The 14,221-nt window shown below is 41.5% G+C and overlaps 1 protein-coding gene across 1 annotated transcript in view; it reads right to left on the reverse strand.

Annotated features, from left to right (window-relative positions):
* The window catches only part of KIAA1210 (KIAA1210 ortholog), a 27,147-nt gene that overhangs the window by 116 nt on the left and 12,810 nt on the right, over nt 1-14,221 (reverse strand). Inside the window, exons 5-10 of the mRNA XM_010291333.1 lie at nt 13,377-13,442; nt 9,291-9,503; nt 8,115-8,214; nt 5,437-7,017; nt 4,501-4,664; nt 3,735-3,840 (exon numbers count right to left, since the gene is read on the reverse strand). Coding sequence (XP_010289635.1) covers nt 3,735-3,840; nt 4,501-4,664; nt 5,437-7,017; nt 8,115-8,214; nt 9,291-9,503; nt 13,377-13,442 — 2,230 coding nt within the window. The remainder of the gene's footprint in view (nt 1-3,734; nt 3,841-4,500; nt 4,665-5,436; nt 7,018-8,114; nt 8,215-9,290; nt 9,504-13,376; nt 13,443-14,221) is intronic.

Here is a 14,221-nt window from a genome sequence, read left to right on the forward strand (position 1 = left end):
CAGGAATCACAGATGCTTCCTGAGCAATAGGTCCAACTTTACCTGCCAACAACAAGATATCCATCACTCATCAGAAGGCTAGAGAGTTAAAAACTCAATTTCTGCCAATGGTATTTCCTCCTCTATAAAGCAATTGTTTTACAGCCCAGAATGTGTGTGACTCAAAAATAAGTCAGAGGAATTGTTAAACTGGGTATCGGTAGCACTATCTTGTCCAGCTACGACAATGGCGAGGACTAGTTACTGCAATGGAAAAATTGATACTAGGCTGTTAGTGAATAATCTGCCTGTAAAATTATCTTCTCCTCAGTCACAACAGCAAGTATCTAAGCCCTGATAAATGAAGAAGTTCTTCAAAGTTCTTCAAGCATGTGGACACTATAGCCCCAGATATTTTTATAACTCATATTCTTGGCTAACTTTTTCCTAATCTTTCCAAACTCCTAATTTCCATGACGGTGCATAGCAAGGAGTTCCACAGGCTTATTCTGCTCTCACTTATTCTGAGTGCAAGAAAATCTAGGAATAAGACTCCCGAGTACGCAGGAAAATGGAAACAAAATATCTGCAGGGCAAGGATCACCCCAGGCTTGCTGTGGGGTTAAAAGTAACTGGTATATGTTTTTCAACACTGAGAAGTCTTAAAGATATTTTTTTTCAGTCTTCACTACTGGCAGAAATATTGCTCCAGCAATATTATTAAATACTAGGTAGGGATCAAACCAGTGCTTTATGTTCTTGGACTTTTAAGCCAAGAAGGTGGGATTCAGATGGGGCTAGGTATTCCTCTTCATGCAGCCTAACACAAGCCTGTCATCCTCACAAAGGATGGAGGAATACAGATAACACTCCTTGTATGGAGTTACTGTTTAGAAAAGGCCTCCTCCATCCATCCTATTTGAAAATTTTTAAGATTAATGTCTTCAGACAGCCTGGAATGGGGCTTCACAGAATGCAGCTCTCATTTCTCGAGACATGGTTCACAAGTTTTTCAACATCATGCTCTTTCCGTCCATTTCAACCCAGGCAGTACTTCATTTCTGCGTGTAAGTCAAACTGAGAAAACTCAAATTTTTTCTCATACTCGATTAGTCTGTGCGTGACATGTGGCAGGCATGGCGAGGCTGCTGTGCTCCAGCATAAGAACAGAGGCCACACGGAGACTTAAGCAATGTTAAGTACAAGAAGCTCCATCTTGCTTGCACTGACATCAATGGAAAACATCCATCAGCTCCATCAGTCACACTCCTGAGCAAAGCCAAAGAAGTTTTCCCATCTCCATTCAGGAGGTCTCTGGTCTTTTAAAAAATCCTGGCTCATTGGTAGTTCTTGCAGGAGGCAAGCTATACTTAGGAATACTGGAGGAAGTATACTATCCTTTAAAACAATCAGCAGCTCTACATACACAGCAAATTTTTCAGAAGTATCTAAGGTGATGTAGGAATTTAAGTGTTACTGAAATTTTTATTTTGGAAATTAATCTTCACATTTTGGGAGACTTCCTTGTTTGTAACAAGCAAAAGCAAGTCTAAAGCCTTTTGTCTGCTCTCAACAGCACAAGGTAAAACAAAACCCCAAAACAGTGGCTCATGCCTATTTGAAGGAAGATGGGCTTTGGGATAAACCTCACCATGCTTAGGGTGAAGTGGGAGAGAGTTGAGGCAAGCTAAGTGATTTTCCCTTGGATATGACATGGGCTGCCACGCAGCAGTAACAAAACAGTCACGCTCAGTAAAGGAAGGATCTGATTTCTTGGAATTCTCTTCCAAACTTAGCTGACCTTGAGCTGTCCTGGCTCTTGCTGTTGTGTGCAGGATGCACAGAAAACCTCGACCATCCATCAAGAAAACTGCTAACAGTTAACATAAGCCAAAAAACATGATCCAAATTAATAACTCCTCTGGATATTAAATCTACATCCTTTCCACCACCAGCACCTTCAACTAGACAAACTGCAGGCTGTGCTAATGGGAACCAAATCAGAGAAGAGAAGAGTTTACATTTGGGATTCCCAATTTCCTACTCATGTGCTGACAGTGCTGAACATTTCCTAAACAATAGGGCATGGTTTTCTGAGCAGTAGAGGAGTAGTGTTTTCCTCAAACATCGGCACTGGCCAGAGCTCTTTGTGATACTCAAGGCGTGGAAGACTAGAATATGTCTATAAATGCTATCCCTAGAGGGAAACAGTTATTGGATGTCAGGAAACTAGGCTAATTCTTGGGAAGAGGTGATGCAGAAAAACTTGCAATTCTGCTGCAAGGACCACAAGTGGTGTAAGTTCTAGCAAACAACTGGCAGGGTACTTTGTGGAGTTCTGAATTTCGACAATGCTGCTGGGCTTCCAAGGTTTAGATGATTCAGCATGCAGAAATCCAGTCTGTTTGTGCCAGCCTTTCAAAGGAAGACGTTCTAATCTGAGCAAAAATCTTGGCCTGTTTACGTTTCACCTCTCACTTTGCACCTAAAACCATAAGATGAAGCTAGCCTGTAACAGAACTCTTTTTAAAAACTATTGTATTTTAATCACACACAGTTAGGCTGGCAACTGACATCAGAGTCTCTGTGTTGGTGTGTATCCTCAGCTGGTCAGCTACCCGCAGTAAGGGAGAAAGCTTATTTTGTAGGACCTGTAGATTCAAAAACAGGTAACAGCTCTATAAACAACCACTACAGGGAGCAGGCACAGAGGTACCCCCCAATATCTCTAATACAACAATTCTGGATGCTGGTGGATTACAAGGGGAAAGTGGCCAGGTGCACGCGCTCTCTCCAGACTGCATCTCTTAGTGACAGTGTCAGCAACAGGAACCTGGAACAGAAAAGCCACTGCTCTGACACAGTGGGGCATTTCTTATCTTAGGCAGTATCTGAAATCGATAGCTTCCAGCTAGCACGATACGCTTTTACAGCTGAAGAACTGGCTTATCTATATCTAGCTGGAACATGTCTCTGAGGTTTGGCACCACACTGAGTAAGCAGGGAGGGCTAAGCTGCAGCCCAGCAGTAGCCTTGGAAGAGGTATGTGAGTCACGATGTCTGAGTCACACTCTTCTGCTGCATCTTTCTTCTAGAGAATCACAGCTAGCAAGGCAGGAGAGGGTCATCGAGCCTCTGTGTTCACCTGAGGGTGGAACTGAATCTACCTAAATTATTCTTGATATATATTTATCTATCAGACACATCCAGCAATGGAAACTGCACACAATCTGTAAGAAACCTATGCTATTCCACACTTCACCACTCTTATTGTTAGAAAGTATTTCCTAATGTCTAAGCTAAACCTCCCCTGGTGCATTTGAAGCTCATACAGGGCATAAAGACTAGTCTTGTCCTCTGCAGCAAATTAAAGTTGTCTTCTCTAGACTAAACAACTCCGCTCCCATCAGTATTTCCTGGCTGACTGGAGGTCTAGAAGACCTGACCTTTTTTGCTGCTCTCTTCTGGACACTCTCCAACTTCAGCTGCTATTCTTTAGTACTGACCTTTGCCAGTAATAAATCATCATACTGTTTATATGCCATTCCATGAACCAGCAGTGGAGATAAAAGTTCCTCACTTGCTGAGTGAGCAAGCCAAAACACTGACCTATATGCAAACTATAGTCTGAATAGGCATTATATAAAGTGTGCTGATTATCAAGGAGGTAGCTATCTCCCCCCATTACCTGCTACCCACACCACTTACTGCTGTGAACTGTAGCCGCTATGTAAAGATGCAAAGAAAGAGAATACCTGCTGCAGCAGACACACTGGTCTTCATTTGCATTTTCTTGTCCTGAGAGCTCAAGATGGAAGGCATATTCTTCTTCAGTATGTTCTCACTAGCACAGATCCCTTGCTACAAAAGGAGGAGAGAAGAAAAGAATGCAACTAGGAAATCTGCTAGCCACTGGCACTCCTAAAGCTCACTCTGGCAACATCTCTAAACCTGACTCTGGAAATGCAGCAAAAGCCAGACAAGGATGGCTGGGGACACCCTGTGGGAGGGAGAAGGCACGAAGGAAGACAGCTGCTATAAATACAGGGTTACTTCACTTGCAGGCAAGTTATCCCCTGTCTCTTATTGAAGAACTTGACCAAGCATGCACAAGAAACTTGTGCAAGAGTCAGTGGAAAAGCCAAACTTTCAGTATGCAGTCTCCAGAGCGGAGCAGTGAATGCAGTCTGTAGGTCACTAACAGTGAGGAAGCTAGTGCAACTCAAAATAGGCCTTTGGGTACATAAATACATGCTGGGCAATAGGCAGGCTCTGAAAAGGTTCAGGGCTGAGTAGTACAAAGGAACATATAGGAGGATTCAGCTCTGAAACTAATCACTGTGACAGTATAGCCACACACTTGTGTGGTCACTTGTGTCTGTCTCAACACATTTTAGTGGCCAGGCCTGAAAATCTCTCTTTGAGTAGTGCTCACAACACGCCTCCCATGAAGATGATATTGAACAGTTCGCAAAAGTACCCAGGCAAGCTGGTGCAGGATTCACACCCATGCAACGTTACTTGGTACTCTACCTCCTCTTGATCCACTTTGGTCAAGGCTTTGTCTTCAGCTTTATGTTCTTTGGCAAGAGGATGGTCCTGGAAACCCTTTTGTTTTAGTTTTGCCATGGAGACCCAGGCCGGTTCAGAGGAAGCAGTTTCCAAATGCAGAGAGGAGACTTTTTCTACAAAAGAAGCATATTTGAAGTAAAGAAGGGATTTAGGTCAAGTCAGTCTAAAGCTAGTGTTTTGTGTTTTAAATCCTTCAGCATCTGTAATACCCTTTGAACACTGCAGAGATAAAATTACCTTCCCTGATGATTTTGTCCTTGGCAATAACTGTTTTTCTGTTTGTTCTGGAGTTTTTGACCTGACTCTGCTTCCGTTTAACTCAATGGCAGAACTCCCACTGAGATCACTGTGAACCGGATTTTGCCTTTGAAACAACATCCTTACACTGCAGTTTAAATGAGTATGATAACCATTATTTTTTCATGTAGGCAGTAAAATACAGGCTGCCTTTTCACTTTTAAAATATTTTAAATGAAGTGATTGTAGAAAAAAAGTAATCACATCTAATGCAATTCCCAGTTAAGGTTTGAGCTGCTGCAGTCTGGAAAATTAACTACAAAACAGTAGCAAGTTTTAAAAATCTGCGTTAAAACTCCAACTATATGCACAAGTAGGTCGTACCAGAAATGTTTCAGAGGCCCTTAAGCTATTACTCTGTTGTTATTCTTGCTGGAACATACCCCTCATTACGATAAGCCAAGAATTCTCTTGACTGGCCAAATCATGAAGCCAATTAAATTATGCTGCTGACGAACTTAAGGCTGAATTTTGGTCCTAGTCAAGAGGATTTTTATCTTTTGTTTTCCACTCTGACAAGGTTCTTACACGATCACCGTTTTCTACAATGTTTGGATAAAAATACAGTATAAATACCTGAAGACTTACGACCATTTTGTTTCTTTGCCACTTCTGACCTTGTCTTGGGAGGATTTTTGTCTTCTAGGAGGTCTGTTTTTTTAACAAATGATTTTGTGCTGTCAAGAAGGCCTGGAGGTGGCCTTCCAGTGCCCACCGATTTCTGATCCTCCTTGACTGAAGCACAAGCAGCAGTGGGAACAGCTGAGGGGATCAGCTTTGGGGACTCAGCACGGTTTTCATTCTGGTATTTTAGTAAAGAAGATGTTCTCCTTAGTCTGACCCCAAACGGGTTTTCAATATTTTGTGCTTCATGGTCAGCCCACTCCATAGAAGAATTCAAATGCAAATCACTATCCTTACAATCTCGATCAAATCTATCTGAGTTGGTTTTTGCTGATTCCTGGATGGCTGCATCAAAACATGTGTGTTCTTTTGTCATTCCTTCAAACAACTCTGGTCTTATGGGGGATGTTGGGGAACTTCTGGTATAGGAATCTTCCTTTGAATTTGAACCCCCTGAGAGAGACCTTTGCCATGCTGGCGCAATGGTAAATCTGACCGGTTTAGCAGAAGCAGTCTTCAGTGGACTTTTTACATTTTCGTCTGAAGATCGACTGTCTTCCACTCTTCTTCTGTGAGAAGGTGTACTGCTCATCTGGTACTCCTTACTGTCAACATCAGAAGAGATATTACTCTTCAAGCCAGCCAAACTCGAAGAGGCAAGACATCCAATGGAAAGTTTTTCAGAAATGTTTGATGTGTTGGCCTGTTGACTGCCTTGGTTACCCTTCGAAACAGAAACAGTTTCTGCTTTAAAATATACTTCCAATTTACTGGGAGGTAGCATGCAGCCTGCTTCTGAGACAGATGCAGCAGTGTCTATATTTTTTTCTGTATTGCCTTTGGATGACTGAAATTCCATTATTTCACAAGTTTCTTTGTCATTTCTTGTTGCTGAACTGTTTTCAGACTTCAAAACAGCCACTGTCTTGATGTCAGAAGATGACTCTGAATTGGCTACCACAACCTGTGAAGTGCTTGGTGCAGTATCTGAGACAGCGTGGTTGGAACGATTCTCAATAGTACCCAAGCAGGCTTCTACTTTGCCAGTAAACAGTGGATCCTCCTTTTCCTCATCTTTGATGTTTGGGTCCACAGAAGTTACTGAGGACCTTTGTGCAACATCTGCCAATATATCTATGCCCTCTGTTTCCACAACATTGCTGAACAAGTCAGCTGCTAGTATGTCTGGAAACACAACAGCTTCTTCAATTTGTTGCAATTCTGGAAGTGCAGATACTTCAGAGCTGGTATTTTGCTGATGTAATTTCAATTCATCAGCAGACTCATCTGAACAGTACAACACTTTTGCACTGTGATGTTCCTCCAGGTTCACTGGAGAAGGCTCAAGTCTCAGAAGGGGTGCAGCTGCTTCATAGTGATGGTCCATGTCTGGAAGGCATGCATCCTCTTGCAGCAAAGCACAAGAGTCTTCTGTCACAAGTCTGGAATCACGAGAGTCGCAGGCAGCATCAGTGGGACTTTTTACACCCGGCGTCTCCTTAGAATCGCCTCCCTTTGCACAATATCCCACCTGGGCTGATACTCCTATATTAAACAGAGGAGAAGAGTGTCCACTTAAAGGTTACAATTCAAGCACCATCTGTCTCAGTAATTCATTCCAGATAGTGCAGTCATTTAGCATGAGTTCCCCATGTCTGGGCACCATTGTCTGATAAATACGGCTGTTAAAAGCATATTTAGAAATGGACTGTCCAAGTGAGAAGACTAATAAAGCTTTTCACTTGAACATACCTAATCCCAGGAATGACAGAAAGTTGTTGTCTGCTTAAGGTGTACTAAATCAGTGGCTGGTTAGTTCTTTTCTGTGCATACCCCTAGTTGTAAAACTACTAGCCAGATTTCCCTAAAGATTTCTAATGTGTATGCCAAGAAAGGCTGTCTAGAATCATCTGGAGGATTTTCTGTATTCCAGCAGAACATCTCAGCATCGGGTAACTCTGCCTCCTGCAGCTCCAGCAGGGCTGCTGAATTTCTGGATAGCTTAGATGTGTCTGCACACACAGTAACTCTGATGTGTGACAGCATCAGGTCCCGAGTCTGCCCTGACAACAAAGTGCCAACATTCCCACCACGCTATAGCATTACCATCAGCCAGTGCATCTGTAATGCAGTGCTAAAGAGAAAAGTCTTCAGTGCTGTTCTGGAGAAATTTCACTTGTTTTTACAATTTATAATTACAATTGTGTCACCACTGGCAATTAGCTATTATTCAAATGATAAAGGGGGAGCTGGCAAAGGAAGATTTAGTAAACACAAGCCAATTAAAGTCACCTACACACATAATAGATATAATGCTGAGATTACGGATTTTCTGAGTTTTAGGGAACTGAAATCCCCAGTCAATGAGGTCTAGCCAACTGTGTAGCACACATACTTCTGAGCATGGTACTTTCACCTCACGTATTTTTTAATGCTGCACTCAAACTTCAACATTTCAGCACCACTGTGTTGAGTCGAGTATATGACGACTTCTACCGCAACACTTTAACAGCCAGTATTAGTTTTATGATATAAAACCAAAGGATGCCCGGTTTGAAAGGATTTAAAATTCAAATTGGTCCTGTCAGCCTTAGACAGAAGAGTTCAAGCACCCAAAGTAGCAATACATAAGTTTTCATTACCTTCAAAATCACTTTTATGCTGGTCACTCTCAAGTAACTCTGTTGAATTTCCCTTTTCTGGAGTTGCAGGAAAACATGCTTCATTTTCCAGCTGTTCCACCTAATGAGGTACAGTGAGATCTTTCAATTAAAGAATAATGCACAAAAATTGTATTTTATACACACAAATGTTTATGAATACTCAAAACATAGACACATAAACCCCATCCTGTAATTTACCAACAATGTGGATAATGTACTATTCCTGTTAAGAACCTAGAAATCATTCACATTTAAAATGTCAAAAGGCAGCCAATTGATCTCTCTTGAATCCAAAACATTCTGTGACTGACGTATTCTGAGTGAACGAGTATGTTTTTAAGACATCACCCAACCAGCTGGTGGCACAGAACAGACCAAGCCAGTGACATTTTCATCACTTCTGGTATCTCTGATTGACACTACACAGTTAGCTTTTCTCCTTCAGCACTGTAGTTGCAGCACAAAGAATATCCAGCAAAGATGCTGTAGGGCCCAGGTTCCCAAGAAAACCTCATTCTGCATTAGACTCATCCTGAATTTCTCCCCTCTCCCCGTTTCTCAGGGCAGGGCCCTTCTAACTCCAGGATAGATTTTCATGCATGATTCTCTGATGGAGAGGGGAACACGCAGTAGAGAAGAGTTAGTCCTTATTTCTGTTACACGCCAGCTCAACAAACTTTTCTATCTGATGAACTTCATCTTCACAGTGGGTTTCCTAGAAGCCAGGATGAGAAGCATCTCATCCTAATTTCCCATGTGCAGAGCCATATTCCTTCCCAAAGTTCTTCAGTCTTTCCTTTGACATACAAAGAATTAAGTTAAAGCTAATCTGAAATTTTTTGTAGAAACAGACTTACGCTTCTTTAAAACTGAAAACTAGCTTTTCAAACAACAGGAACATCTTTACAAATGAAGTATTTTGATTAAATAATGAAAAACCAAAGTTGCACTTTTTGTCAGCTCACAGGCTATTAAAGTTTGAGTCTTTTTTGGTTGGTTGGTTGGTGGAAAATATGTGGTTTCCCTTCTTTCAATGGAAGAACAAAAAAAGCAAAGGAATGTGGACAGGAAAGAAAAAAAAATTAAATATTTAAAATAATAATTAAAAATTTACATTTCCTTCTGCGCAGTGATTCATTTCCAGAAAACGCTTACCTGGAGGGTTTGCTGATTCTTGCTGGTAAAGCCTTTCTGTTTCCGGGGGTTTATGGCAATCCTGTGCCTGGCTGCTGAGGTGTCCAGGCAGCCGAGGGGACTGGCAGGGATGGTGAAGTCAACGGGAAGGAAGCTGCTGCCTCGTGAGCCAGGGGCCCCCAGAGTGGCAGAGGATGAAGGACTGATGGGCCTGGAGGAAGCTCCGGAAGGTATCTGTAAAACACAAACATGTCACAATACATTTTGCTTGGCTTTCCCACATCTCTGAAACAATTCCTTGGCTAGCTCATTCCATTTCAGAAGCCTGAAATGGCTGTATTTTTGGACATAAATCTTCACTTTAAAATGCATGCCTAATGTCATCTCTGCATAGAGATTACTCAGTCCTGTGTGTTCAACTGTCTGTTACAGAAAAGTGAGAAATACCTGTCTCTCCCTCTCCCACAGTAAGAGCCTCAGCTTGTCCTCTTCCCAGTTTTTATCTGAAAAACCATTTGCAATATATGTATACACCAGCAGGAGACACTGGTGCAGTTTTTATAGCTGCCTTTTCATCCCAATAACGTAACACATTGCAGGAATAAGTTATTGAAATGCCACAAAAGTAGCACGGATGCTTGCTCCTTATTATCTCTTCTTCTAAGAAAGTTACCATAGCCACTTTGCTCTTTTAATATCCACTCTCCCCAGAAAATCAAATACTTCTTTCCAACAAGTATCCCAGAATCATCTTCCAGACAGCAATGTGGATCTCACCCTTGCAGCAATGCTGCTCTGGGGACCTAAATAACAGTAACCTTAAATTATGCTATCAAAATAAAGGGCTGACAGAAGTGTTTGTAGAGAAACCCCTAAACATGCAGTTTGACTAGTTTTGTTACTGTGTTGAAATATAGACCAGACTTTCTGGAACATTTGCAAAATTTCACAGACATGCCAAAAGAGCTTCATTCAATAGAACATACATGCTATTTTGGCTTTGGCCATAAAGCCAGGTGAAACACAGCCATTTCACTGTGCTAGGCATTCAGATCTTACTTTTGTTTAAGCTTACGATATAAGACAGCATTTAAAACATGTGTGCTGATGAAGTTTTAAAGATAATGAAAACACGTTCCCATCTGACCTACAAAAATTGTGTAGGTACATTCCTTAGTGTTTAAGGTAGCTAAAATTAATTTCCTTACTCTCCATTGAAATGCGTTAGTTCCTAGATCTGAAATAAACCACAACAGAATGTATTATGACAGATACAGACTCTTCTTGTGAAAAATCTATGTATTGTGAAAGGGAGAAACAAGAACACAGCTAGTAAATAATCTAATTACAGGTATAATTCTACAAAATTAGCTGATAAACCTGTAAGGATCACTAGAACTTACAAAAATATTAACGTCATTACTCATTTCTACATACAAGTTCTTCTGCCTTTCAAATATAAAATTACAGTTGTGCTTATTAAATATAAAAAACACCTGAAGCTAGTAACTGAGCTACTGCTGTACATAAATGGCAAACTCCCTATTCCACCGAGGATTCAGGATATTTTTTTATCTGACCACTGACAGCTGGTATCTTCTCCCAAAGACGGTGGAGCAGACACAAGATTTCCACGTCAGTGTTTAAGTGTAAGATAAATTTGGTGTTTGTTGGTTATTGGGCAGATGCAGGAGCCTGCACAAGGAGAATGCTGCAGCCAAGAGGCCCGTTTCCTAAAGGGTCCTTGTGTCAAAACGCCGTCCTCAGCCCCACAAGCTGAAACCCTGTTTTGCTTTTAATCAGTCCGGGTTGAAGATGCCAACAAGACAGTCAGAATTCCATAAAGGCTAACTGGGAAAGACAAGGTAATGCTGCTTAATGCCTCTGTGAAGCCACTTGCTGCTTGCTTTGAGCAATAGCCTCACATTTATCTTTAGATTAGTCAGAAAGTGGGTATTTATAAGTGTGGAATGCACTGAGAAGTTACATGGGTGACACATCAGGGTTTCACAGAGAGGTGACAGCAACATGAATCTCCTGGAAATCCCAGTGAAGCAGCACAGGGCAAAGAAATGAAGTAAGTAGCATCTGCAGCAAGATCAATACAATAGTGAAACGTAAACCACTAGACTGTGTCTAACTTCAGATGGCTTAGGCTCAGATCCTCTTTTTCCTTTACTAAATATACAACACTCTTAAATGGAATAACTGGTGTAGATTTCTTGGTGCTTTTCACAATTGTCCTTATCTTTGGGATGAGGTTATTCAGTTTAACAACTTGTGTTCTGCTAGCTCAAATCCTGGTATTACATAAATAGTTTCAAAAGCTACTGAAAAAAAATATGATGATTTAGCAAAAAGGTTTTTGATTTTAGATAAATATATTGGCAAGATTTCTGCTAAGCCAAACTGATGACTGAGAAAAATATTTGGGTAAAGGAACATATATGGTACTATAGAGAAGCCAGTCAGATTCCTAGTGAGTTGGTGAGAAAAAGGAAAAGCCTTTAAGTGGGGAATTCTGTGAAATATAGAAGAGGGAAAAAAATTTCTCCTGTCCCTGTCTGTCTTTCTCATAGGAGATGAGGTTGTAAGACTGAAAAAGCTCAAAGGCTTCAGAACTGGATAGGAAAGGGCTTTTTGCATTGTGAGGAAAAAACAGTATGCAGGCTTACAAAATGGAGTATTTTAGTCAAAATATAAAACAGGAAATGACTTAATAAAATGTACATTGAAGTAAAGATAAAATATATACAAGAAGTTATTAAAAATAATGACAATCCAAGTTACCTAGATCACTTGGGCCTCTAAAGTTGTGTGACTAGTAGTCTACTACGAGGGGGAGACATTGCTTTATCTTTCTAGCCCTAAAGCAAATGATCTAGGAATGACTGAGCAGAAGTGTCTGATCTCAACCACGGACAGGGAAGTTGAGCTGGTCCTGCCCAAAGGTTGCTCTCTCCCTTCTCAAAGGCTGGTCAAAGAAGAGTGAAAGGGAAAGATTCCTTAGCACTTAGGTTGGCACTAACTGTTTGATCCTCAAGATGCTGCCCTGGCTGCTTAAGGCTCTCTTCATCAGGAAGGAATCTTCTAACTACCTCCCCTTTACTTGTGGGCTATTCTCAGTTTCACAAAAGGTTAAACTGTGTTCTCTCTGGTGAGCTTCTCAAACAGGGATTCTGTATGGAAGACTGCAAAGGTTGGGCCAAAATGGCCTGTAGCTGCTCTGGACCCATAAATATTCCCCTTCTCGGCTAAATAGCAGATTACGTTGCTTATACCATTGCCAGAGCTATCCCATTAATCAAATCAGCTCTGTTGGAGTGGTGGCTGCCTTCGTCACTGGCATTTGAAGACCCCATTGGCATAACTGTGGTCTGATGGGTCTTTCAGACATTATATTAACACTGGAGGAAGGCAACATAAGCAAACCTTGCAGGCCTGTCTTGAAAGCATGAGATGGGCAGGAACTCTAGCAGCAACAGTCAAGGTGAAGGTCCCCTAGACTTCTCTCCAAAAATAGGACCTCTATAAATTTTTCCGCGCTGGTCAAGGATAGACTGTATTGGTCTGACAGCCAAACCTGCTGCTTCTGATGGTCACTTATCATCCAAGAAAACTGCAAATTAACACAGACTTTTTCCTGTGAAATACCTGGTGTCAGGAAGGGCTGATCCCGCAATTATTTCCCATGATGAGAGATGCAGGGCATTGCTTCCAAGCCACTGCTGACACGTGTTATTAAGCTATTACTGCCGTTGGGTATCAGGGCCCTGGGACATGGCAGCAGAATTGAAGTGCTTTTCTTGTACAATTCTCTGTTGTGTAACTTTACAGATTCATACTGTGTCACAGAGCTGACTATGCTATTCACACAAACCACTTAGCGGTAGATTTCTGTCTCTCTTTATTTGGTTCTTATTCAAAACTCAGAGAGAGGTACATTTTCACTATCATTTGCATCCCTCTGGACCGTTTATGAACTGTTTGCTAGGATACACTGTACCCAGAATAGATTAAAAAAGAAAAGATTATTGTACTGGCTCCATACAGACATGACACATGCTGTCTCAGGCAAGTTTATTAGCAGGAAAAGTAGCTATTTACCTGTTCATCTTCACTGTCTGTCCCGCCTAAACTCAAAGAGCTATGACGCTGAACAGGGTTGGAGGACTGTGGGATAAAATAAGGAAGAGGGTAAGTCAAGGGAAGTATCATATTGAATTATCTGGGGCTGGATATCCAGTGCTAATTATGATAAAACACAAGAGGAAAGATAAAGGAAGGGTCACTGAGTCCCTGCCTCACAGAGTAGGTTTCATTAGTTCACTGGGGATCAAACATAAAGTAGGAGAGCTTTATCGTGCTATGAGGTATGCCATAAAGGTTGACCACATGAGGCGATACATTTTATAAAGTTATTTTGGCTTATTGTTTTAAGATCTTCAAATTTACAAATGCTCACACGCTCACTCAAGTCCAAAATCATGCATCTGTGTGAGAAGGCAATTCCTAAGAAAGAAGGTAACCCAAACCCCCTCCGAGTCCCATCAGGACCCGTTCTCCTCAGACTCATAGGATTGTCACTTCCCTGTCAGTTCAACTACTACTGCTCTGGTTTTGAGCTATTTCATTCCAAAAGCAGTAACTGTTTAAGATTCTCTTAGAGTCCCTGTTATTTTTGTTTTCCTCACTAGCTTTAAAACACCCAAAACCTCTTCCCCTTTCACAGGTGCAGGAAAGTGCCAATCTCTCCACCTCTTTGAAGCTGGAAGACATGGGAAGTCCATTTGTGCAGTGTGAGTACCTCAGCTTGCTCTTGGACTGGAAGTAGAACAGTCACAGTAACACAACACTCACCCGTGTATGCTTTCTGCCATACAGACCTGCCAGGAGAGACTGCTTTGCCCAAAGGCACTGAGAGTTGTCATATCAACTGAATTTCTCTCCTC

This window comes from Phaethon lepturus, unplaced genomic scaffold (assembly GCF_000687285.1).
Source record: "Phaethon lepturus isolate BGI_N335 unplaced genomic scaffold, ASM68728v1 scaffold20327, whole genome shotgun sequence".
Classification (NCBI taxonomy): Eukaryota; Metazoa; Chordata; class Aves; order Phaethontiformes; family Phaethontidae; genus Phaethon; species Phaethon lepturus.